Here is a 24,822-nt window from a genome sequence, read left to right as displayed (position 1 = left end):
TTTGCGACTTGACTGACATTGTACATATTTTTATTGTATTATCAATTTAGTATTTTGTTTAGGAAGTGCGAATAGCAAGTAGAAAGTATATCATAACATTTGTTGTGAATGTAAAGTGAAAGCAATTATAAAAAAATGCGTTTTTTGACATTTGGAATTTAACATACCAAATAAGAGTAATCAGTTATCGGAAGGTAAATTTAAGAATGTATTGTACACTTTCATTCTAACTTTCTCATAAAAATAAATACTGTAACTCTATATAAATTTATGAGTTAAGGACCTAGTACTCATATTCCTTTAGATGTACATACAATTAAATTATTTTTTGTGAGTTCAATTAGTAAAATAATACAATAAAAGTTAATTATTGTAATTTAAAAAAGTCTGCTTACCTCCTCCTGCGCCAGTTGTGCTATCCAAAATAGGCATAATTTGTATTTTGTTTTCCACAGCACCACAGCCGCTATTGTGATTTGGTAGCATTTTCGTTGTGTCCACCTGCGAGATTTGTATATTGCCAATTTGGCTAGGAACTTGCGGCGCACCCGCAACCGTTGCGGTCAATGTTGACGATGTTGTTGGCGTTGTTGTTGTTACCGTCGACGCTGGGTGGGATAATGTAGTTGAAGCGCCCTGCTGTTGTTGTTGTTGCTGCTGTTGCTGAACTTGAGCAGCTGCGGATGACGACATCGCTGGTGTTGTGGCGGTTGTTAATGCTGTCTCTTATACACATCTAGATGTGTATAAGAGACAGGCGTTGTTGTTGTTACCGTCGACGCTGGGTGGGATAATGTAGTTGAAGCGCCCTGCTGTTGTTGTTGTTGCTGCTGTTGCTGAACTTGAGCAGCTGCGGATGACGACATCGCTGGTGTTGTGGCGGTTGTTAATGAGGGCACCACTGACACACTGTTGGTTGTGGTAGTTGTTGTTGTAATCGATGCGGCCGCTGCAGTGTTTGGTGTTACAGTTGACGCATTGGTGATGACATTGCTATTGTCTTGCTTTTTACCATTGCGCCGCACAGCGGGCTTGCGTCGGGGTTTCACCGTTGCAGTTGTTGTTGTTGTAGTGGTAGTTGCAGGTGTCGTAGTGGCTACTGTGGGATTGCTATTAGACGTTGGCAGTTGAAGAGAGGTGCCCCCTGCTGTTATGTTGAAGAGTGGTTGTGGTTGCGCTGACGTCGGCTGCATTGCCTGCAACTGTGGCAGATTGCTGGCAGACGACATGGTGAAATTCATTGTCGCTGCGCCGATTTTATTATTGGAGTGTTGCTGTTGTTGTTGTGCTGCCGCAGCCGCCGCCGCCGCCGCTGCTGCTGCTTGTTGCGCCAAATGCTGTTGCGCTTGCTGCTGAATTTCCTCCGCAGTCGGCAGTCGTGGTATCGAGATTGTGTATGGCGAAGAGGCCGTGTCATTTTGATCGATTTTAATAAAGATATTGTGCGGCTCGGTCGTGTCATGACCAGCATTGCTGGATGCTGTTGCAGCTCCTAGCGCGGCTGAGGCAGGTATTGTCACGGTAAAAGGCAAGGAGTCGCTGCCATTTTGACTGGGTATCGAGATCATAATGTCGTTGGCGTTTGGTGGTGCCGGCGCTTGAGTCGTTGATGTCGACGTTGAGTGTGTGGATGTTTGTGGAGGCTGCGTTGCGTTAGACGCGGGGGTGGTAGCTCTATCATCGTGTGTAGACATTGTGTCCATATAATCTTCATCGTCGTCATCATCCTCCATAATGCCACACAGTTTCATAACATTACCGAGATCGAGTTTTGGTCGCGCTTGCTCTTGCGGGGGTTGATTAGTTTGACTTGGTGCAGTGTTGCTATTGCTATTGGTGAAGGTCAGTTTAACATTTTGCGGCGACGTTTGTGAGAATTGCAGCTGTGGCATGATGCCGGTGCTGTAACTCATGCTGACAGGCGTGCTGAATTTGTTCGCGATCAAATTGGCTGTCGATGAGGGTGTTGTATTTGGAACATTTTTTACTTGCAAGGTGGGCGAAGGCGCAGTTGTTGTTACGGCTGGCGATTGTACTGCAGCTGCTGCTGCTGCGCTGGCGGCGGTTTGTTTCTTTTTACGAGGCTTTGCCTTCTTTTTTGTTTCAGTCTGCGGCTGCGATGGCTGCTGTTGTTGTGCCTGCAATGAAGAATTCGTTGCGCCAGTGTTTGCTGAGCTCGCGCTCATCATCGAATTTGCCGGTTGTCCACTTGTTAGTTGCTGTTGTTGGTTTAATGTTAACGTGGGTGTTGGCTGACGTATTGGCTCTGACGCCTGTGATGTGCTGTGCGTCAAGCTGGGTAGCGCACTTTGCTGAGCATTGAACATATCAACGTTAGCACTGGAAGAAGTTGGCGGTGGGGGTGGCGTTTGGAAGGTCGCACCCGCCGCTGCCGCCGCCGCCGCCAATTGCTGTATGTTAGCACCACTTAACTGATTCAAATTGATAAGTGAACTGCCACCGGCTGCAGCATTGTTTAAGCTCTGCTGAAAATGCGCTGGCAATTGGGAAAGTATAGTTGCGGTTGTTGGTGAGGGTCCGTTAGGCATTTGAATTTGTGTAATGCTGCCACCGTTCGCCGCTGCGGCTGCTAATTGCAGATTTTGTAGTTGTGCCGCCACGCTGGGCCCTAACAGATGACTGGTGTTTATTGTGGCCGTTGTGGTGAACGGCTGATGAGATCGTTGCTGATTTGACGCCGAGAGGGCTGCATGCAAGCCGGTCAGCTGCGTTATGGCCGGATTTTGAGGATTAGTTTTGATCGTTTGTATATGATTTGCAGTCTGTTGTATGAGGTTCGCCTGTGAGGACACGATGAAGGTGGGAGTGGCGGCGGCCAGTTGCATGGTCGCACCGTTTGTACCCAATATACGCAGCAGCTGTTGCGGCTGCTGTTGCTGGAGCTGCGCTTGCGGTCGCGCATTCTGTATCACGAGTGAGGGTGTGGCTGTCAACTGTGGTGTGGGTGGTCGCAGTATTAGTTGTACACCCTGCGGCGTATTTTGCTGCACCAACACTGGCATTTGATTGAGCAACAACGGCTGTTGCGTCGTTAGGCTGGCTGTGGCGCCTGTTGGCAGCAGTATTTGTTGCTGCTGCCCGGGACCGCCTGAGGTGATCTGCGCCTGTTGCGGCTGTGGTGATTGCGAGATCTGTGGCATTTGTGCCATATTGTTTGTGTGACTGTGTACGGTGGCGGTCGCTGCATTGCCACCACCCAGTTTAGATTTATGTTGTTGTTGTTGCTGTTGTTGGCTGCCATCGTTGTACGGTTGTTGCTGTGGCTTTGGCAGTATTTGCTGTGGCGGTTTGACGGACTTTGTTGTTGTATTCGTTGTTGTACTGCTAATGCTGCTGTACGACGTCGGCGTCACATGTGTTTGCACTGTTGCATTGCTGCCTATCAGTCGTTGCTGCAGCGTATGCTGTTGGCCAGCCGGCGCCGCAACAATTTGGCCCTGCGGACCTTGTATTATCTGAAAGACCTGTTGCGTATGCTGTGGCTGATTGGTTTGATGTGGCGCATTGCCGGTTATAGTAAATTGTTGCTGCAACATTTGCATTGGTTGTGGTGTTGACGGTTTGATTGTGGCGGCGGTAATTGTATTGCTAGGACTCGGTATTGGACTGTCAGCTATCAGCGGACTACTGCTGTGATAGTGTTGGAACTGTTGTTGTTGCTGTTGACTTAACGACGTCGACGTTGGTAGTACTGTGGCCGCGGCTTTTTTCGCTTGACCTTTTGGGCAACCAGCCACATTTGCTGTCGCAAACGAACTCGACGTGTTAATCGCTGCTGCATGTGATTGCCCATAGCCGCCGGCTACAGTATTCGAGATCGAAGACGCAGTGTGGCAAGTTGTTGGTGTAACAGCACTGCTGAATATTTGGTGATGCTGTTGATTAAGTTGATTTTGCAACTGCTGCTGCTGTTGCTGAGTAATGCGCTTATTGCCCTTCTGCAATGAAAAATTTGAGATTTAGGTAAATCCATTTATAAACATTAATTATTAGCAAGATTAAACATTCGGACCTCATACTTACCTTATTTAATTGTATATTATTGGATCCAACAAGGGTTGTGTTGAATTCATTACCGGCTGCAGGTGTGTTCGCCGCTATCGCTGCACCACCTACACCGGCTGTCACACCGATAACACTGGTCGCTGCCGCTGGTGACTGCGATGGACTTGGCTGAAATACAACGGTACCGGCGTTCGGACTTCCATTAGTGAATTGATGCAACGATTGTCTGCGTCCCGGTGTGGCAGTTTTTCTTTCCTATAATTCAAACAGAAATGGATTTGGATATAGCAGATTAATAAATAATAAATATACAATTTCGAAACTTTTAATATTAAAAATTACTAACCTGATCGTGTGTGGCGCTTGTTATTGTATTTCCAGCTACGAGTAGCACATCCTGCTGAAATGGCGACAATGAGGGTGACGGTTGCAAGCGTGGACTAGCAGATATTGATGGCGACGGACTGGGCGTTAAAAACGGACCCGGAGGAGACAATATTCCTGCGAAAGAAGAGGATACATTTGTAAAAACTGTGAAATATCATTAAAAAAAAATTATATATGTATATGCATATAAATAGCAATTTGTCTTGGTAGAATAACAATTAAACATTTGTTCGGGCACTTCAAGTTTTATTACCATATATATTAGTGAAATACATTTCAGTTTAATGCATTATTTTTGAATTTAAATGGAACTTTTGTCAATTCCACCAAGTGCAACCCAGCAAGTAGGGTCTAAACGTCCTCATTTCAAAAGGTTCAATCGATTGCTTGCCAACGAATTATTATAGGCCGGGATATATATGAATAAGTTAGCATTCTGCCCATACCACTACCGCAATAATAATACTAAATCATTTAAAATAATTTCTAATGTGTATTCCCTAATGTATTGAGGCACAAACAAAGTAATTTATAAACAGGAAAAATCTTTAACTTCGGTTGCACCGAAGTTATAATATTCTTCATATATGCATTTCCTATAGCATAAAAGGATATAAAAATATATTTATCTTGGCACTGATCGGTCAGTTTGTATGGCAGCTAAATGCTATTGTGATTCGTTCAGAATGTTGGGATATAGTAGCGTTGCCATGGACGTTGATCCATCTCAAACTTTGTGAAGTTAATTTGTCAAATAAAAAAGTATTCTATACAAGCTTTTGTTTTGATTGTGTTTTGATATACTAAAATAAAATGAAATTAAATCATTTGTTTCTTAAAACTAATCACATATTTATGACAGTTGAGACCAGTGTTGTTGAGGAACATAAAAATATTAGCAAATACCAGTTAAAAAAAAGTGTTGTTAATAAAATTTATATTAAAAAGTATTAAGTAATACTGCAAAATAACAAAAGAATTTTTTTTGCCCTGTATATATAATTTTTTTGACGGATGAACTCTAGTAGCTTATAAAATTAAACTTAAAGATTTACTCTAAATGTTTTCCATAGCAATAACAACTCTTTTGCAGTTTCCTTATTATATTCAATATTAAATAGGATTTTCTGTACAAACAAATATAGTAAAACCGATTTGTGTGAAATGGGCAAAAATGATTCGTTGAGCGAAAGCGCCTCAGCTGAACTTGACAAGCGTAAATAATTGACCGTAAATATTACGAGCATTCCCCTGACGTTTACCAACATCTCAAATGAAAGTACAACTTATTGTTGTAAATCCTCTTTATGCAATGCAAAACCGAAAAAGGACCAAAAACATGTAGAAATTTATTTATAGGTAACTACGTACAATAGCAAGAGCAGTTTATGTAAATAATCCAATTATGTAAAAAGAGAGGAAGGAAAACAAACAACGGAAAAGAAGAAACACCAAAAAAAAAATTCTTTTTGAATATAACTAGCCAACCAAATAAAAAAAAAATTATAAAAAAAAATATTAAAATAGAAAATGTAACAGAGCAGAAATATAAAAATATAAGAAAAGGAATTGCTTGAGGCTGCAGATACTGTTTATGTTTCTGCCGAACCAGGAGCACACATATTATTTATTTATTGACAATACACACGACGTTTGGCCACAAGTTGCAAAGGCGAACATGAACTAAGTTTTGCTTTTGTTGCAAAGATGCATACATGCAAGTGGGCTTGTATTGCTTCTAGGTGCTATGCATGAGGACTCTCGATTTTGCACACTTCATCGCTTGCAAAACAATGCGTTTGTTGCAAGAACGCATAGCGTATGTCACGTAGAAGGCATGTGGTTCGTTGCAAGAGCACAAGTAGAGACAGCTAGTATGTTACTGCCGTGGCCGCTGGTTGTGTTGGGTTGGTGTCGACATTTATTTGTGTGGTATATACATCATGCCGTATTTTCGCATCTAACTACTACTATAACGGCTATTGTTATTTCAATACATCACCCCAAAAAAGCACCAGCTTACCGCAGTTTGCATACTGCTGGCACATGCACATCGCTCATTCATCAGCCTATGCTGCTTGTGCGTGCCTTCAAGCTTTGCGTGAACTTCGAAAATTCGTAACATCAAAAGACGCAAGCAAGCAAGCATACGCAAGCGAACAGCAACTCTTCCAGTTGCAAAACAATATTTTAGCCGATTGTCGTTGATTCAGTTGATAGATGTATGTATGCACCGAAGATGAAGGAGCGAAGCAGCTATGGATGTGCATATGCTAAGGATGTGTACATACATATGTATATGTGTGTACAGCTGCTAGCAAGTATCGCAGCATATATTTAGAAGCATATATTTAGGTGAGCAAGTAATTTTGATAGCGAGTGTTCACCGGCAAGGCTTGGCTTCTTTTTGCCGTGCTCCTGCCTATTAAGTCAACTGCTTCCTTAGACTTTGACTCGTACGCTAAAGGACTGGCTCCAACACTGCGTAGTCAATGCTGAAACTCTTCACTTACATGTATGCACGTATTTATATATATATATATATATATGTGTGTGTGTGTGTTTAAAGCTTTTGCGTTTGTCACGTTGTTATAGCAGTAGTCACAGGCACTAGAACAACAAACAACCGTCACCACCAACCCATTGCTGCCCCCGCCCCAAACCATCAAGTACATTATGCGCGCCATCGCAGCCAACCAGCCACCAAGGGCTACCAACTATGATTGTTGGTTATGCTATAGCATCAACAACAGCATCTGCGTCAATAGCAAGATTTTGGTTACCGTGGCACTTGGATTGGCAGCCCGGCTGTCGGTCGCAGTAAGTTACCAGGCTGGCGGCGGGCGATAGGCGGGCGACAAGTCGGGTATTTTAACGCTGCTCTTTCGTGTACTTCACATTTACTGACGTTATTCGCCGACGCTTGGTTTGTGATGTCTTGCAACATTGCTTGGACGGACTATTTGCTGGTCGTACAGTGTGTGTGTATGGATTGCTCCAGGTTCCGCGTCACAATATTAACTGAGGGTTGCGGATGAACTGTATGGTGTTCTAACTCACGTATTTATGTACATATGTAGGTATAATTTTTGCGTTGTTGTCGTTGCTACTACTTGATGGCCGTGTGGTTGCCACGTAAAGGCGTTTTAAAGGATGTCGAGGAGTATCTGTGTACACTGTGTGCTGAAGGTAGCGTTTGTAGCGAAAATAACCAACATGAGAGGGATGCGGGTAAATGAAATCAGCAAACAGAAAAAAATTTTTGAAACAAAACGTCGAGTGCGCATAAAAACAATGCACGAATATAAAGTAGCAAATAAAAACAATACAAACAACAACAGCAACAGTAATAAGAAAAATTTTGCTGGAGAATAAAAGTTTTAATCCTGCAGGAGTGTGCGAGCAGGCAGTAGCAACAGCAACACTTTTGTCTTTCGCCATAATGCCAGCATGTGGATATGAAAAGCAATAGCAAGCAAAGCAAGTACCACGAATGTAACAAATAAAAGCAACCAAACAGCACTCGGGAATACGTAAAACTGAAGCGAAAATCAATAAAAGTGTAGGCATGTGCAATGGGGGTAGATGCCATGGAAGACAAATATTCACATGCGCACCGGATAGGTAGAGTATTAAGACACACAGTTATTTATACGTATGTAATAAGTGTGTGTAAAGACTAGAGCAGTACGTTGTTATGCGCTATGATGTCGGACGGACTTACACTTGAGTCTTAAACATTTCTTGGAAGTGCACAATTTGGTCGTTGCCGTGGTGAACCTTTGACAGCTAACACACAGGCGCACATTTACACCCTGCAGGTACAGGGCGAATGCGAGCTGACTGTTGTAATAAATTTGTAATTTTGAGCTATTGAAAATTGTACACATTTCTGTAGTTACTACTCATAACACTAACATATCACTGATAACATTAAGAGGTAGGGAATTTAAGCTTATATTTTGTTTAATATTTACTTATTTGTGGGTTAAGGTATCTTAAGTCGACTAGATTAGATTTTTGGATTACTTGTAAAATAATCTGGATCTAACCTTTATTTAGATTATGTATTAATTTGAACCTTTCGGTCTGAATAATCAGCAATTTGTGAGAATATATATTTAATTATATATGTATGTATATATTAATTTATATTGAAAAAACAGCATTCTTGGCACGTTCGCTCAGTCAAAGCACGTTCACCATAAACTACTTCTACCAAAATACGATGTATTTCAGCTAAATTTCCAGCATATGCGGATATTGGAAGAAATGACTAACAATCAAGAATATAGTTATAGAACCCAATTCCCACAACAGCCCATTCTGCGTTACCGGAGATTACACATATTTTATGCGGCCAAGGGCAAATGAGTTCCAGAGTCAATATTTAAATCCATTTATTTGCACTTTTTTTGTATTATTATTATTATTAATGTTAAAAGATTGCACATAAAAAGAAAAGTCCAACTCAAGCGACTAATACCATTTGTTTTAAATTACAGACCACAAATGAGAGACATTTTAACAAATATTAATACTAGGCAATTGCATTCCGTCTTCTTTATTGGCGTAGACACTACTTACGCGGTTATAGCCGATTGCATTCCATCTACATATGTACATATGTATATAAAATGCATCAATATTTTAACAAAATTACTTTTTAACTAAACTACATTTACTGATCGGCTGATTCACGCCTTTCAAATTGACAGTGCTCACGTCAAACATCCATTAAAATTAATGGTGACAATAAATGCATAAAAAGTGATTAATTATCTTTATACTAATGTACTCATAAAATTTGCTTAGCGAGAGTTAATAGCCCTTGAAAGGTTATTAACATTATTTTTATAACGCGCAGTTAACAGATGTTTTGCAAAACTTCAAAATTTAATAAATTAATATAATATAATGTGAATAAACCAAAATATTGTGACTTAAGCTGCAGGTGTTTGTGACAATCGAAATGCAAATTATAAAAACATATGTATGTGTGTATGCATTTACATGCTAATCCACCAAAAGCTACAAAAATGAATAACAAAGTATGAGTAAAAATAAATAGAGGCTAAAAATAAATTCGAGAAGAGCACGAAAAGAAAATACGGATATAATTGAGAATTCTCAATGCATCAATGCTTATTTGCATAGAGCACGCAAGCGAATTTATCGTTCGTTTGGTTTGTTTGCCTAAAGAATTGTAAAGATTAAAACACACATGTAAACAATAACGAAAAAAAAAAAACAAATCTGACGAATCTAGTGAACCACCTTCATTGTGGCCACGGGTACTTGGTCAAAAAGCGTGTTTCGTGTTACGGTGTAATTAAAGTGAGAACAATAAAGTGTTACACAAGTGTCGAGAATAATAATAACAATATTGAAAATGTAAGAGCCCGCGTGAAATACGAATAAAATAAGTCGCAAACTAGGCATAAATCGAAAAAATAACAAATCACTTATGAAAGCAAATTACTTCTTTAGACACATATACTTAAATAAGCAATAATTTTAATGACGCTAAATCACCGCTAAAACAACAATTACAAATAGCGCTGTCGTTAATGGCGGCGATTAACGAAAAGCCAATGAACGAACTAAAAAATTATTCAAACGATTCATTCGTTTGCGAACAAGTGTTTTAACAGATACAAACAAAAAAAAAAAAAAAAAAAAAAATAATAATAATAATAATAATAAATAAAGAAATGCCTATTTGTGCGGTTAAATGCTTGTTTACAGCGTATTACTTCGTATTCAGCCGATTTATGTGTTAAATATATGGATATACAAGGGCCTGCCATTAATCGGTGTTTCTCCCAGCTTGTGCGAACAGACGAGTCATCACCACAAATGGACAACAAAGCGTTTACTTTGATTTTCCAAATTAATTCGTATGTATGTTTGTATGCAGTTACATCTTCAGCATAGCTTTGAAGAGGCCTTCAAGCGCCAAGTGCGCGCATGGTATGCTTTGTAGGTGAAACACTTTGAGGTTATGTAAATGGAATTGTAAATTCAAAGACCGTCAGCAAAGTGGTCTTTTACGTTGCTAGGCTTTCGCACCCGTTTAAGCATTTAATTCATTCATAGCCGCTCAGCCGCGGCAAAGCTCATTTAATGTTACTACAGCGTCGGGGCGTCAAACACAAAAAATTGTTTGCAATTCAAGCGTCTCAATGATAAGTGTAAACAAAAGCAAGTATGCGGTACAATAGGTGATATGACGCGCCCACTTTTTACTGCTGGCTGCTAGCAATGATGTGGTGTGGTGTGCCCACCATTGCCGCTGATGTATTCTGGTGTGGTGTGGTGTGTTGGGTGGCGTGTTATGTTTACCGCCATTTTCCTTTTAAGAGTGCTGCCAAGTTCAGTGTAACAACTTGGATATCTGTTTGTTTTGTTAATGAAGCATTTGCGGCGGTGGGCTAACGGGTGTGGGCAAAACTATTAAAGAACGAATAGCTAGTGTTAAATAAGAAATATATAGAAAGCACTTTAAAATAATGGATAATAAAAGTAAAAATGAAATAAGCAGTTAGTGGGGAGCTAATACAGTAAATATAACTCTTATATGATATGTTTTCAAATCGTATTAACGGATAATTGATTAGATTTATGAATTTCGCCACTCAAGTAAAATTGAATTATTTAGATTTCTGGTACTTAACTAACACGTATGGAAATTTAACAACCACTTTCTGCAATAAATAATTTTGGTATTTTTTATTGTTAACATTGGCAGGGGGCTTGCCTGAAAAAAGGCGATATTAATCTGCTTCATTATTAAACTGAAATACTCGCACTAAGTTGGTTTAAAATTTTAGAATGTTCACAACAGTTTTTCATAATTTTCCACGAAAATTTTCGATTAAGAAAATATGGTTTTGAGGCATAAAAATAAAGCACTGTGAAATTTGAAAACGTTATTTATTTTACAAAAAAATGTTGAATTTCAATTTTTAAAGTTTGAAAATAAATTTGTATGCATTTTTGAGGGTTAACTTGCCATGAAAACCCATACATATAAAAAAATTAAAAAAGCATAATTTAATAAAAAAAATTAATGATAATATTTTTCCCGAAAAAAAAGAATTAAATTAAAACGCTTAATTATGCATTCACTTTAGTACTCAGTTAATTTATTTTCTCTCAATGTAAACATAAGCCAATTAGCACATGCTCAACTTACTGATTGCCGTGCTCAGGTATTGAATTATACAGCGATCGTTAGCCCGTTACAATTGATGTGATGCACAATTCGTGACTGATTTGGCTGTAAAGCAAAATATTTGTGCGAATTTATTGGTTTATCACGAAAACTCGAGTCTATAATTTTGAGTCTTATTTTTTGTTTTTGCTCTTTGAGCGAAAGGAAACTTATGTAACTGTAGTATATCTTAAAAAATACCCTGTACAGGATATAATATGTTTGCTATGAAGTTTCTAAAAGCCAGCAGGCAACGTTGGAGTTATGGGATATAAATATAAATATAGTGTGACGTCTGTGTTGTTCGTCTGTTTATACGCAAACTAGCCCCAAATGTTTGAGATATCGATCTGTGGCTTTCCACACGGCCTTTTCTTCCCAAGAAGTTGCTCATTTGTCTGAAGCACCTATACGGTTTCTCTTTAGGATACAGCTGTCGTACAAATTGATCAATTAAAATACAGCTATATCAAGTTATCGTTGTGAAAACTTTTTTATTTGGAAGATATCTTAATGAAATTGGACATGGATTATTATATGAAAAACGCTACTATCTCCGACCAATTTGCTCAATTCGGATTTGTAGTATGCCATACAAACTAAGCAATTAGTTCTTGGTTACTTCTGAAGGGTATTGTACATTTGAGGCAACCGAGTTTAATTAAAGTATGCAAATTCTACATAAAATCTATAAAAATTGCATCAATATAATATGTATATATTTTTAACTCAGTTTGCATAGATTTCTACTTGACAAATTATATATTGTATTCAAAGTTATTCAAGGCAACTAAAGATTAGATTTAAGCTGTCTCATTATCTGTAATTGCCATCATCAAGTAACGTGTTATTGACATTACGCTGTCAAGCGCAAAAAATTTGTAAACTGCTGTCACTTTAGTGTCAGTAAAACAAACCAAGTTGTCAAATGCAATCAGAATCAGTTAACGATGATTTAGCAGACGTGTGTTTCATAATAGAATTAGTGAGATTACTCACCCCTCTGCTAAGAAGTTGAAAACGTTTTCAACTAAAACTCGTTAATGTTTTGCAACTTCACATCATTTTCAATAGATACACATGCATACACGCTAAAAAATCAAATGTCTTAATTGTGAAAGTTCAGCACGTGATCAAGATTCCCACTGATGGCCGAGTAAATTAATTAGGCCAGATAATTGCAAATCATATGCTTAAGGGTTAAACAAATGTACATTTATACAAAATTAACTTCATTACACCTCAATTAAATACGTATTTACATTTAGAGATGTGTTTGTCAGCTAAGCAAATAGCAGAGGCCTTCACTGGCTGGTCAGATTTTGAGACGTCATGCATCAGTTGTGGCGTGTTAAGTACAAAATACACTTATGTAAATATTCAAATACCAGGAGAAAATAGTTTAACAAAACTTCCAACTATAAATATAACAATGCGTACGCACGCGACTACCCGACGGTGTCAAGTAAGAGGGCGTGTTGACGGAATGATACGGCATTTTGCCAATGCCATTCGCATGTGTACATAATATGTATATCAGATAAATTCAAAATAAAGAAAAATTTGATTGCAGTAAATAAGAAAGAAACCACAAAGACGTAAAAAAAACCTAAGGTTAACTGTAAATATTCACAAAAAAGCGAGCTAAATGCAAATACCAAAAGAATGTGCAAAATTCAAAATCTTAACCGCAAGCGATAAGCAAAACACAATGTTCGTCCGCGCACTCGGTCGACCCCAAAAACTGACCGACACGCTGTGTGTCATTAACACTGAAATTATATTTCACAAACGATGCGTTTTTGCGCGCTCTTTTGAAACTTTTCTTTTTGGTGTTAATAAACAAAAAAAAAAAAAAAACAGCACAGAAATGAAGTAGACTGCCAGAAAACACTGAACACTGTTAAGGTAAGAGAAACGTGTGTTCGTTCTAGTGCAAAGCAACGATTAAATGTGTAATTCGARCGCATACATATGTATGTACATATAGTATGTACTACATACTACATACATATGTGTTTATATTGTATGAGTAACACAATTTATAAACGGTTTATGACATTTTGGGCAGGCAATCTTTGGCTTAATTTTCCCTTGTGAATTGTGCTGGCAAGTATCCACACAGTAAAAGGCAAAGATTCGTGTGAAAATATGAATGAAGAGAGATTGCAACTGTGGGTTGCGCACTTGCTTGATATCCTTTTTAGATAAGGTTAAAAATGTATCCAATGACAACTACAAATGCACAGAGTTAACTAGGCGGCAAAACTGTCACCTGCTTAATGCCGCTCTTCGTAGCAAAACAGATACTAAAACACATGACAGTGAAGTGAGCGTGGTATTGCCATCATACTGGAGAAAGTTTTATAGAAATATATATTATTTTAAGTGTAAATTTTTTTATATATAGTAAAGATTACGATAGTACTGATTCAAGTGGTTGAAATTATTATTTTTAATTATGTGTACTTTTTATTTTAAGAATCGTTCAGATACAACGAAGTATTTAATTTATTTCGGTTTAATACAATAAGAACCCCGAAATTATATATTCATATTTATTAAAAACATATTTCTTCTATGGATTGGTTTTTGACGGCAGCTTTCTGCTATAGTGTTATTAATAAAATCTTTTTTATTATCTAAGTTCTTTATTAAGTGTTCCTTTATTTATACATAGATTATTATTAATATTTAAATTAATTAAAAAGCAGTCCAATCATATAAAAACTAACTAATATAACAATAAAATATATATAAAAGTGTGGGCTAAAAAATCTCTTCCACTGGCAACACTTTGAGAGAGAAATGAGAGTATGAGAAAAGTGACTGCGCGGTGTGAAAAGGTGACCATCTTTGACAAATAAATAACAGAGACAGTTGGTAGAGTGGAATTGTTTGGAAAATCGAAACTAAACCAGAACAGAAACAGCAATAAAAAAGGCGACGAGAATGCACAAATGATGCAAATAAATGATTTTTTTTAATAACAAGTATAGATAAAAACTAATATCAACTGAATAAATGCGAAGTAGCCAAATTTTAAGGTAGAATGTCATTTGTGCAGCAAGAAAAGATGGACAGGGCCCAAAACAATACGATGAAATTAAATTAAAAGAAATGTTTGTATGAATCTAATTGAGAGATGAACACCCAAGTAGTGATATTGATAGTGTAAAGCAGCGATTAATTTGTTTAACAATGACAACAGGCTGCACTTGAAGACCACAAAGCAATGAAGTTCAAAACTGTACATTAATAGCAACAAAATGACCAAAAGCGCTTAGCTGCTAAGGCAAATGGTAACAAGTAATAGCCAATAAAGCTAACAATAACAACAATTATAAAAACAAAATCTCGAAATACCAGCATAGCATATTAATAGCAACTCCAACTCTAGCAACAACTTGCAAGCACTAACAGTTCAACACAACAGTCGTTGACTTTAGCGGCCACAAATCCCATTGAAAATACAACACTAACAATAACAAGCACTAAACATACAAACAGTCAAGCAACCAAACAACCGAAACTTCAGCATTAACGTTGAAGCTGATGATGATGATGAGGATCAAGCTGATTAATAATGATGTTAAGGTTKTTGAAGAATCACAGAACAAAAATGCGATAGGAAACAAACATGACGGAACACTTATGCATACACCGTCACACGCACACACAGTTTGTATGCCTGTATGCATGTGTTCTTGTGTACAAATGCCGAAAAAACCTAATGGGAAAAAATGTATCTATATCTGTTTTTGTTYTTGTCGCCACTTTTGCTAGGAGCTACATATATGTATAACTATTGACATCGACTGTAAATGTCACTGTTGTTGTAGCTGCTATTGTTATTGTAGCTGCTATTGTTGTTGCTATTTTGCTGTTGTTACGGCTGCTCCTGYTGTTATGCTATTATTGTGGTTGTTAGTCTTGGTCTTTGCACCATCAAMATTTTAAGCCTCTGCGCTGAAGATTAACTATAGATATTTAGATTTTTACGAATGCATGCATACATATGTACAAAAAGTATGTAAGTGTATTAAGATAGTTAGCATTCTGGTTAAATTTTTGGTTACAAATGATATATTTACACCTCTTTAATACTCACGATAGAATTGCGGAAAAATTTTGAAAATTTTAGTTTACGAAACTAAATTGGAAAAGTGACTGCTTTGTTGGTATATTTTTGTAATTTGTTTTTTTTTTTTGTTAATTTTTATTCACCTGTTTTTTGTTGATTTTTATTCAACTTTTGTTTATGAGGAGGCACACTTAATTTCACTTTTATTTTTATTTAATATTTTCTTTTCAAATATTTGTTTTGTTTTTGTTTCAAATTTTTCTTCACTCACTTAAGTGTGTTTATTTCACATAATTATTTTTTAATCAATATGGACAATACACATTTATTTTTTTGACTGCGCATCATACACACAGCACATGTACACACACACATTTAATGCCACATTTGTTGAGAGTAAATAATATTTCTTCGCTTCGCTTCTCTTATTTTATTTATTTATTTTCATTTTTGTTTGTGTACCTTGTGTTGAACTACTTTGCCACAAATCAAATTTGCATTTCATTATCTTTTAATTATAAATTCAATAACATCTCTTTTATTGCTCACTTATGGACGAAAAAGCTGCCGACTCAATTTCTTTTCATTCACCTCACCGCTGCCGCACACACACACACACACACAATACGGCACATCACTACACTTTAGCGATATCTCGATAGATGCTATTTTTTGTATTCCTCGCACGGGTGCACTTTAACACATTTTAGTTTATTTTATATTTCTTTTTATTTTCACTATTTATTTATTTGATTTTATTTTTTTCCAAATATTATTCTATTATTTGTTACAASATTTACACTGCATGTATTTGTTGTTGCCTTTTGACTTGCGGCTTGTGTATATATATTATATCGATATCGTGCATTCATATAGATTGTGCACAAGCACCAACAACAAATAAATAAAGCACATATAAAACTTTATACTACACGCGACGGCATTGACGACGAGACAAATAGAATTTTGCTGCCATTCATTGCTCCCCGGCACGTAATACTATTCAGGCTAACCACACAAAAAATTTCATATCCCGTCGTCGTCGTAGTCGTCATCGGCGGCGACATTCGACGTTCTCATCGTTGCCATCAGCATACAAAAAAGATCTCTGGAATAACAGCCAAATACTCGATTAATGTATACAACAACAGAAGGGAGAACCGACCGACCGACCAGCCAGTCAACCAAACAACACACAACAACAGCACAACAACATGACAGCAGCAGCCGTAAACAGTACAAGCACACTCGCAAACACATACATACAGAGTCAACGTTATAAGAACGGTGTGGTAAAAAGGAAGTGACGAAAAAAGGTACGTACATATGTATATATTTGTTGTATACGAAACGAAGTGAAATGAAATGAAATAAAAGAAACATTCAGTCAACATATTCGGTATCCGTATTCGTACGTGTGGTGCGCCATACACGTAAAATCACTTAGCCCAGAGAGCAACGGCACAACACACAAGCTAACACCGATACACGCACGCACACAAACATAGGTAGATACATTCGGTTAGTCGAAAAGCATGCAACAGCAGAAGCATGAAGTAGCAGCGCGCGGCAGTGTCAGTGGCAACACCAAATGCGAACCGACTAACGCAAAAATAGTAACAACATTATTTAATAGTAACAATAGTGCGACATGGCTTAAGCATATCAACAGAGCGCGCGCACAAAAAGCGTTGGCGTTGCCAGATGGGTAATTTAATGAGCGATGTTAGTTATTTGGTGGAAGAAAGAGATATTTAGAAGATAATTACATGATTTTTTCAGTTATTAAAATTTATGGATATTATGAAAATTGCGCAATCTACAGTTATACATTTCTATATAGTCCAACAAGTTAACAAATACAACAATTTATTATAAATAATKGTATTATCTTCATATTGACATAATATGATACAAATTTAATGGAAATTGTTTGCTAAAATCMAACAATAAACTCAGAAGTTTTTAGATAATTTTGTAATAACTAGAAAAATTGGCTAAAATTAAATATAATTGCATTGCATGAATAGGATTTACATATGTGAAGTGCCTTAGATAAATTAAGGAATTTGGGATGTATTTGGACGTCGAAACATCGAAAAAAAAAAATTAAGAAATAGAGCAAATTCCCATATCAATTCTTCWAATTCTTTTTTTAGAAGTCGCCGTTTTGTCAAAAATCAAAATTTTGACTAGCCTAGGTTTGAGGGCTTCAAAAAATCGTTTATTTTTATAGTCTTGTTAAATTATTCAACACCTCTATAATATTGTCCTAAGTTTTTAAGTTGATCCGCGTAATAGTTTCAGAGATATACATATGGCCTGAATGTGCTTTTCTCAAAACTGTGCTTTTGAAGTCGGTTGGCAAGAATTCACCAGAAGAAATCTTCTTCTTGAAATTTTACACAGGTCTTTGAGATTCAATACTTAAAGACTTGAACGAAGGRTTTTGTTTCGATTATAACTATTTGAAAAAATATATCGGGAAATTTTATTTTTTTTTTTGGAACGGAGATGACCCTTTCTCAGAATTTCCTTGYTAATTGTGTATGTTTGTAACAATAAATTTTTTTAATAAAATATTTAAATTTTTATATCAGAAGGAAATTGTTGAAAAAGGTTGTTTTTTACCCGAGAAAATCCATATAACCTCATAATAAAACAAATCATTTATCAGCCATTATCAACAAAAATTCACTGCAACCACCAATCTGGTAACGCTGCGCCGGTTAAATCGACTATACCAAAAAATKAGTTGAATGTTGGCAAAGAATTCACAAAAATGTTAAAAAGCGAAATGTACTATGAGCATGCATGTATGCATGTGTATGTGCGGCTCATACACATTTCTCACGTGCAACAACAGCAAAAGCAAAAACAAACGCTGTTGTTGGTTATTGTTCTGGMATGGAAATGATGTTAGACGTATTGCAATGAGATTAATGCCCTGCGTTTGCGTTCGCCTCTCAATGCGTTTCGACTGCGAGCCTCTCTTCGCCGCTACCGCTCCGGCATGACATACAACGTGTGTGTGTGTATGTGTGTACGTGTGCGCATACGTASAGCTCAAATAGCAAAGGTTTGTTGTCAGTGATTCCGGTTTTTGATATTTGCTGTTAACGCTGCTAATCAAACTCGGATAGATGTGTGTCTAAACAGGTAAAAATCTGTACTTATGTATGTAGATATTTGTGTGTGTGTAGTTACTAAAAGCTAAAAGGAAGAAGTGTGTGTGTGTATAGACATTGGTAGAAGCATTTCACAAAAGTTTAGAACTAAACTTCGATGAGTTGTACGCGCTGAAATAACTTTCTGTTCATCAATATTACAGTTAACATTAATGAAAGTCAGGGCAAGTCGCAAGAGATTAAGAGAAAGGAGAGCATACCTACTTATGTATGTTGTATGTGGTGTACATTTCTGAAGTGGTAAAGTTATATTATTCTTTTGCTGCTAGGTTAAATATACTCATAGAAAAACATTCGTGAGAGTCAAACAAACAACACTAAAGTGTATATCAAATAATTTGAGAGGCACTGATGAAGATAGAGAGAGATTCTGCTGCCGAAAGTGACGACGACCACGACGACGACGTTGTGTCGCTGAGAATGGCGATTGTGGTGGTGGAGGCTGGTGATTATGGTAAACGATAAGAAACAACCCTTGACAATTTCACGGAGTATAAACATGAATCACGTCGGCAAGGGGGGGTAAAGGAAGAAGTAGCACTCAACAAAAACCAACCAGCATTGCCGCGCTGCGTTGCACTACTTTTGGGTAGCAAGAAATGTCAAAAAATAGAAGAAATCAGGCAAAAATAGGGCACATGGATAACCAATAATTTTTTGGTATACGGAAATGAGTTAGTGTAATGTGAAAATGGAGAGTTGGTTGCCTTGCATGAATTGCTTTTTGATTTGGGTATTTTATTTCTAACGACGGCAAACTATTAAAACTTTTGTWAACAAAGAACAGAAAGGGGAAAAACACTTTTACTGTCCAAGAAACTTATGCATAAATTGATAATGTCACAAGCAATATGTGGGAATCAGAGAAAMGAGGACGGAAGGAGTCAAAACATAGACAAAAAAGGTTGCTTTAGTTTCAGCAAGCGGAGGTGTTTGATTTAAATCGATCCAAAACCGATAGAAGAAACTAAATTTAGAGTAGCAACGAAGTGCTGTCACAAAATCAGAAATATACATAGACCACAAAAAAAAAATTAAAATTCCAAAAAATAAAAAAATTAAATTAAAAAAATTAAACTAAAAAACAATGTAAAAATACAAAAAACAAATATGTCAGTATTTGTAAACACAATAAATACAAAATCATACAACAGGCCAATAACAAAAACAAAACTAGTGCTCGGCAATCAGGCAGCACTTCAATTAATTTAACGACTTGAAGTCGCGCAAACGAGTGTTTTATTGACCCATACCGCTCATGGCTCATGTATTGGCAATAGATATGTGCGATTTTATCGGAAATTAAATAAACATGTTTATTGAATAATTTTATGCGTTAAATCGAGCGTGAGAACTAAGCACACACCGCAAAGAAAATGTGTAAAGAAAGGAAGAAAGAGCAACAAATAAAGATTTGGTGCCAGATACAATTATCACGTAGCTAACTCAGGAAGAACGGAAGGCAGCAAAAACGAAAAAATGAGAAAAAAAAAGAAAATCAGTGTCTCGAGCAAGTATCTCTCAATAGCTACATATTCACAGGCGCGTACACACCTTCTTTTCTTTCCGTCTGAATGACTGGCTGTGTGTCAACAAGCTCGCTAACAACACTAACGACAACAACAATAACAAACGCACTCKTGTGTATCTAAATAACAGCAAAAGCCATAGCAGTCAATAGACAATCGCATGAATATGCATACGAGTAGTATAGTATATGGTATGGCCGCTTCTTTCGGTGGAGCATCAAGCGATTTGCTTGCTCATCGCGCGACACTGTCAAGTGAGTTGTATGTGTGCACTCAGACATAACCACACCATCTATTTAACAGCACAACAAATCTGTCGATGGCATCTCGCCGAAATGTCAGCAAGTTAAACACGAGAGAGCGTTTCGTGGGTCGTTAAAAGGTACAACAACAAATAAGAACGGAATAAAGATATGCACAAATGACAGCGGGAACAATGGCAAATAGGCGAATCGGCACAATCAGCCGTTGTAGCGTGTAACATACTGGTTTCGCAGGTGTGTAGAACATAGGAATGACTTTTACTACATTTTGCAGAGATTAAAGTAGCGAAGATGTGTTAACTAATTTTTCATGTCAGTATCTTAGAAGATCAAAAAGGATTCTATTTCAAGAGGCTTGAGCTYACAATGCACAAAATGCAGCTTTGYAGGCAAAGGATGTATGGAGCGGCAYTAAAKTCGGTTGGATTTGATCGTCAATTTTAATAAGACATCTTATTTTAGGGTAGAATKAAGCGCGCTCATACTTTCTGCAATTCTTCGTTATCAGCGGTAATTTTGGGTCAATACAAGTGTGCCAATGATGTTTTTTTATATTTGATTTAGGTCTCAGCTGAAATGGCCTTCACAGCCCAGAAAAATTTGAAGGTTGCTACCTAGTAGGTTGGTTAAGCGATGACTTTTGGTTGTCTTTTATTGGAATATATTATTTTTGGGACTCTAGTCGACGTTATTATTCCCGAATTGGACGGCAACCAAAGTTAGGCAAACTTTGGGAAGCCTACCAAAAAGTTATGTTAGGTTAGGTTAGGTTAAGAGATCAATTCTAATGGGGAGAGCTTCGTTGCGGTACCTAAAGACGCCTATGTACTGGATAACAAAATGATTACAAATCGACGAAGCGYATTAAGCCTACCCTAAATTTGTAGAGACGGCGATTGTCGGGTTTGTCGAAAGCAAGATTACTGAGATGTTTCAGCTTCAGTCGTGCAAAGGCTGGACAAGGGAGGAGAAAGTACCTAAACGTTTCCACCTCACCCTACTCCATACAACTTTGGCAATAACATCAAAAAATTAAGCAAGCTCGTGCTTTCTTTCTAAATAATATATGGCATTAACTCTATGTTTTAAATTATATAGAAGATTACATCAATCTTAAAAAAAATATCGACTCCGAAGAATAATTGCGAGCTCGATTTGATTAAATGGCAATTCCTTATAAAAGTTAACACATTTGTTCAAAAACGTTGGAAATGCTTTATTTTATTTGTGAATTCGACTAAATTTAGAGACAAAGATCAAGCACCTAAYCACACTTTTAGAGAGGAAAATCTATTTTAAGAAATACATATGTTCTCCCCCTTCCAAGTACTATTGAAATACCATCACACTTAAAAAAGTTGTAGTCGATATGCCGATAATTTCTCCTCCCAACTGACCACTGCGTGATAGATGCTCTGCAATTGTTCTTCCAAGAGAATTCACCAAAAACTCGTACAATTGGCGAAATTCAAGTAAATACACATCGATAAAACAAAAATACGAGCAAACAACGAACTCAACAAAAGCGGCAACAATAGCAGCAACAACGCATCAGCAAGCAATGCATAGTTAATGGAAAAGACGGCGGTAGGCACAGGTAGGGCCAGAGAAGCGGTCAACATTTGCACAGTCAGCAAGTTCGACAGAAGGATAGTGTTGAAGGACTTCAGGAGCCGATTGCCAAAGTGGAACACACACACGTGCTCAAACATAAATGCCGCTGGAAACTGTTGAAAATTACTATTGAAATTTGCGCCCCACACCTTACATGCCAGCGAGTAAGCAAGCATTGTGTGCTTAGTCAGCCAACTAGTCAGCAGCCGCGCCACGACAATGCATATACACACACACATACACACTACTCACTCACAGACTAAATCAAGATGGCGTGTATAGTGCTTTTTTGCCGACTTTGTGGGGGAAAAAATCGTTTCTTCTAGAACGCATTGTGTCTGCGGCAGTGTATGTTTGGGGCGGGAGTTGTGTTGTTTTTCGTTGGCTTGCCAGCCACGTACGACAAATATGCTAGCCAGGATGTCACAGTGCCGCTGCCTCCGACAACAACATCAGCAGCTGTTGATGCATGTTATTAAGCAAACTTTTCCTTTGTCGCACATTGCGTTGTTCTTCTTTGCCGTTAGCAGCAGGCAGGCTCTGGCTCTGACTCTGACTCTTGCTCTGACTCCACTTCGCTGCCTTCGCCTGCATGTTTCGTGTGGTTTTTGTGTATCTATCTGTTAAAAAAGTGAATTTTTTCACATACATATGTCAAACGTATTTGTAGGTTTGAGGGAGTGTTGTGCGACTATTGGAGTGCAGCAACGTCAGTGGTTCTGATAGTACGTGCTCTGTGGTCGATAATATTCGCGTTGATTATGCCGTCGCAGCAAAAATCAGCACATAAACATTCACATTTATTAGAAAGTACAGTGAAAAAGTGATGCTTTGGTCAGTAGTGAGTGGTAGGGAATTGATGAGCAATCGATCTGAAATTTTGCAAAAGGTTTTTTCAATCCAAGAAAATTGTAGAATTTCTGCTTAGAACTCCGGGCGTTTATTAATAAATACTAGACTAACATCGTGGCAAGCTTCAGATAGTTGCCAAAAGAGGTTGGTTTGTAGACTAACCAATCTGGGTAAGATTCTCTCGGTCTCTGTCTCTTAATTTGCTAGATTATGTCTGCGGCTGCGCTGGCTAGGTCTTGTCATACGTATGGACGAAAACACACCATATCTGAAAGTATTCGATGTAATACCCGGTGTCAGTAAAGAAGTAAAGAAGAAGAAGATGTCAATGTTGTAGTATATCTGAAACAGCTCGTCGTTTCATCGACTGCGGTATTCGCCGTTGCCARTGCGCAGAAGACCATAGATCTACTGCAGAACCTTTCTCTCGAAAACTCGTAACGCCGACTCATCAGATCTTGCAACCGTCCACGCCTCTGCACCATACAAMAGGACGGGAATGATTAGTGACTTGTTGAGTTTGGTCTTTGTTCGTCGAGAAAGAACTTCTCAACTGCCTATTCAGTCCGAAGTAGCACCTGTTGGCAAGAGTTATTCTGCGTTASATTTCCAGCCGGACGTTGTTGTTGTGTGATTGCTGGCGACTTCAAAGTTATGACTGTCAATAGTGACGTGGGAGCCAAGCCGCTAGTGCGACGACTGTTTGTTTCATCACAGGAGATATATATATCATTTTGTTCTCGTTCACTACCAGACCCATTCGCATCGCTACCTTATTCAGTCTGGAGAAAGCAAAAGGAAAATGTTTTTGTGACTAGTCTAAGTTTACAATTTTGTTTTTTCAAGACTTGTACTTAATTACTTATGGTCGCTAGGTGGCGCTTTGGAAAACAATATTTTTATTTATGGAAAAAAAATACTACTAGTCAAGTAAGAAAGGTGAACTGAATAGTAATATTCCCATCAGCTATGATTAAGAAGGTATTAAATATAAACAAAATTCAAAATCAGGGTTGCATTTCCATCAGACCACCTGTTGCAGTACAGTATTATAAGTTCTTGAAGTCTACACAATGCTTGAAATTGTTCAGACTAAGGCGCACTTCATAACTGCTGTCATGAAATCATATATGAATGAACAAATGGGCGACTGAATGAAAGTGTACTCGAAGGAGGACACATGCACCTGGTCATAAATAATGCACATAAATGTGAAGAATATTTTCAATAAATCCAATGGGGGCGCAATAAAACGGCACACTGCAACAGGAGAGTGAGTGAGCGCACCAAATTGAATTGAACCCGGAATTGAGCACTGGAAACCTAAAGAAGAATTGCTGCCAAGAGCATAAGTATGCCCATCTCTTACTCATACATTCATAGAAACATACATAGATAAGCATTATGATTCGTAAGTTGCACGTTTTGCAGCATTTGTAAGTACATTTATAGGCGCGCGCGGATGTACGGCTCAGTGAAAAACTGGTGCATCTGTTGCAACAAGACATTGTTGAATAAAATAGCGACAGTTGCTGTCAAAACGAGCAACGCGAGGCAGATAAAAATGACGTGGAGTGATTTTGTTGCATGTATAACATAAAAAATAAAACAATGCGTTTTTTATAAGCAGCACTATGTGCTTCTGTTGAGCTTTATTACAAAA

At 37.7% G+C, this 24,822-nt stretch overlaps 1 protein-coding gene and 1 long non-coding RNA gene across 4 annotated transcripts in view; one reads left to right on the top strand and one right to left on the bottom strand.

The window, feature by feature from the left end:
- LOC108966409 (mucin-19) overlaps positions 1 to 24,822 on the bottom strand; it is a 106,157-nt gene that overhangs the window by 8,054 nt on the left and 73,281 nt on the right. The window contains exons 1-5 of one of the 2 annotated variants that reach the window (XM_018929293.1): positions 4,667 to 5,187; positions 4,373 to 4,527; positions 4,045 to 4,281; positions 865 to 3,959; positions 396 to 691 (exon numbers count right to left, since the gene is read on the bottom strand). In XM_018929293.1, the coding sequence (XP_018784838.1) occupies positions 396 to 691; positions 865 to 3,959; positions 4,045 to 4,281; positions 4,373 to 4,527; positions 4,667 to 4,688 (3,805 nt within the window). In that variant the 5' untranslated portion in view covers positions 4,689 to 5,187. Of the gene's footprint in view, positions 1 to 395; positions 692 to 864; positions 3,960 to 4,044; positions 4,282 to 4,372; positions 4,528 to 4,666; positions 5,188 to 24,822 lie in introns of those variants that run through there. The other variant, XM_018929283.1, reaches the window with a different exon arrangement.
- The window catches only part of LOC108966418, a 34,090-nt gene continuing 19,370 nt past the window's right edge, over positions 10,103 to 24,822 (top strand). The window contains exons 1-2 of one of the 2 annotated variants that reach the window (XR_001993184.1): positions 10,103 to 10,313; positions 16,590 to 17,029. This is a non-coding gene — a long non-coding RNA (uncharacterized LOC108966418). Of the gene's footprint in view, positions 10,314 to 16,439; positions 17,030 to 24,822 lie in introns of those variants that run through there. The other variant, XR_001993183.1, reaches the window with a different exon arrangement.

The sequence above is a fragment of the Bactrocera latifrons genome, unplaced genomic scaffold, assembly GCF_001853355.1.
Source record: "Bactrocera latifrons isolate USDA-ARS-PBARC rearing strain unplaced genomic scaffold, ASM185335v1 scaffold_10, whole genome shotgun sequence".
Taxonomy (NCBI): Eukaryota; Metazoa; Arthropoda; class Insecta; order Diptera; family Tephritidae; genus Bactrocera; species Bactrocera latifrons.
This window is presented reverse-complemented; position numbering and strand designations above follow the sequence as displayed.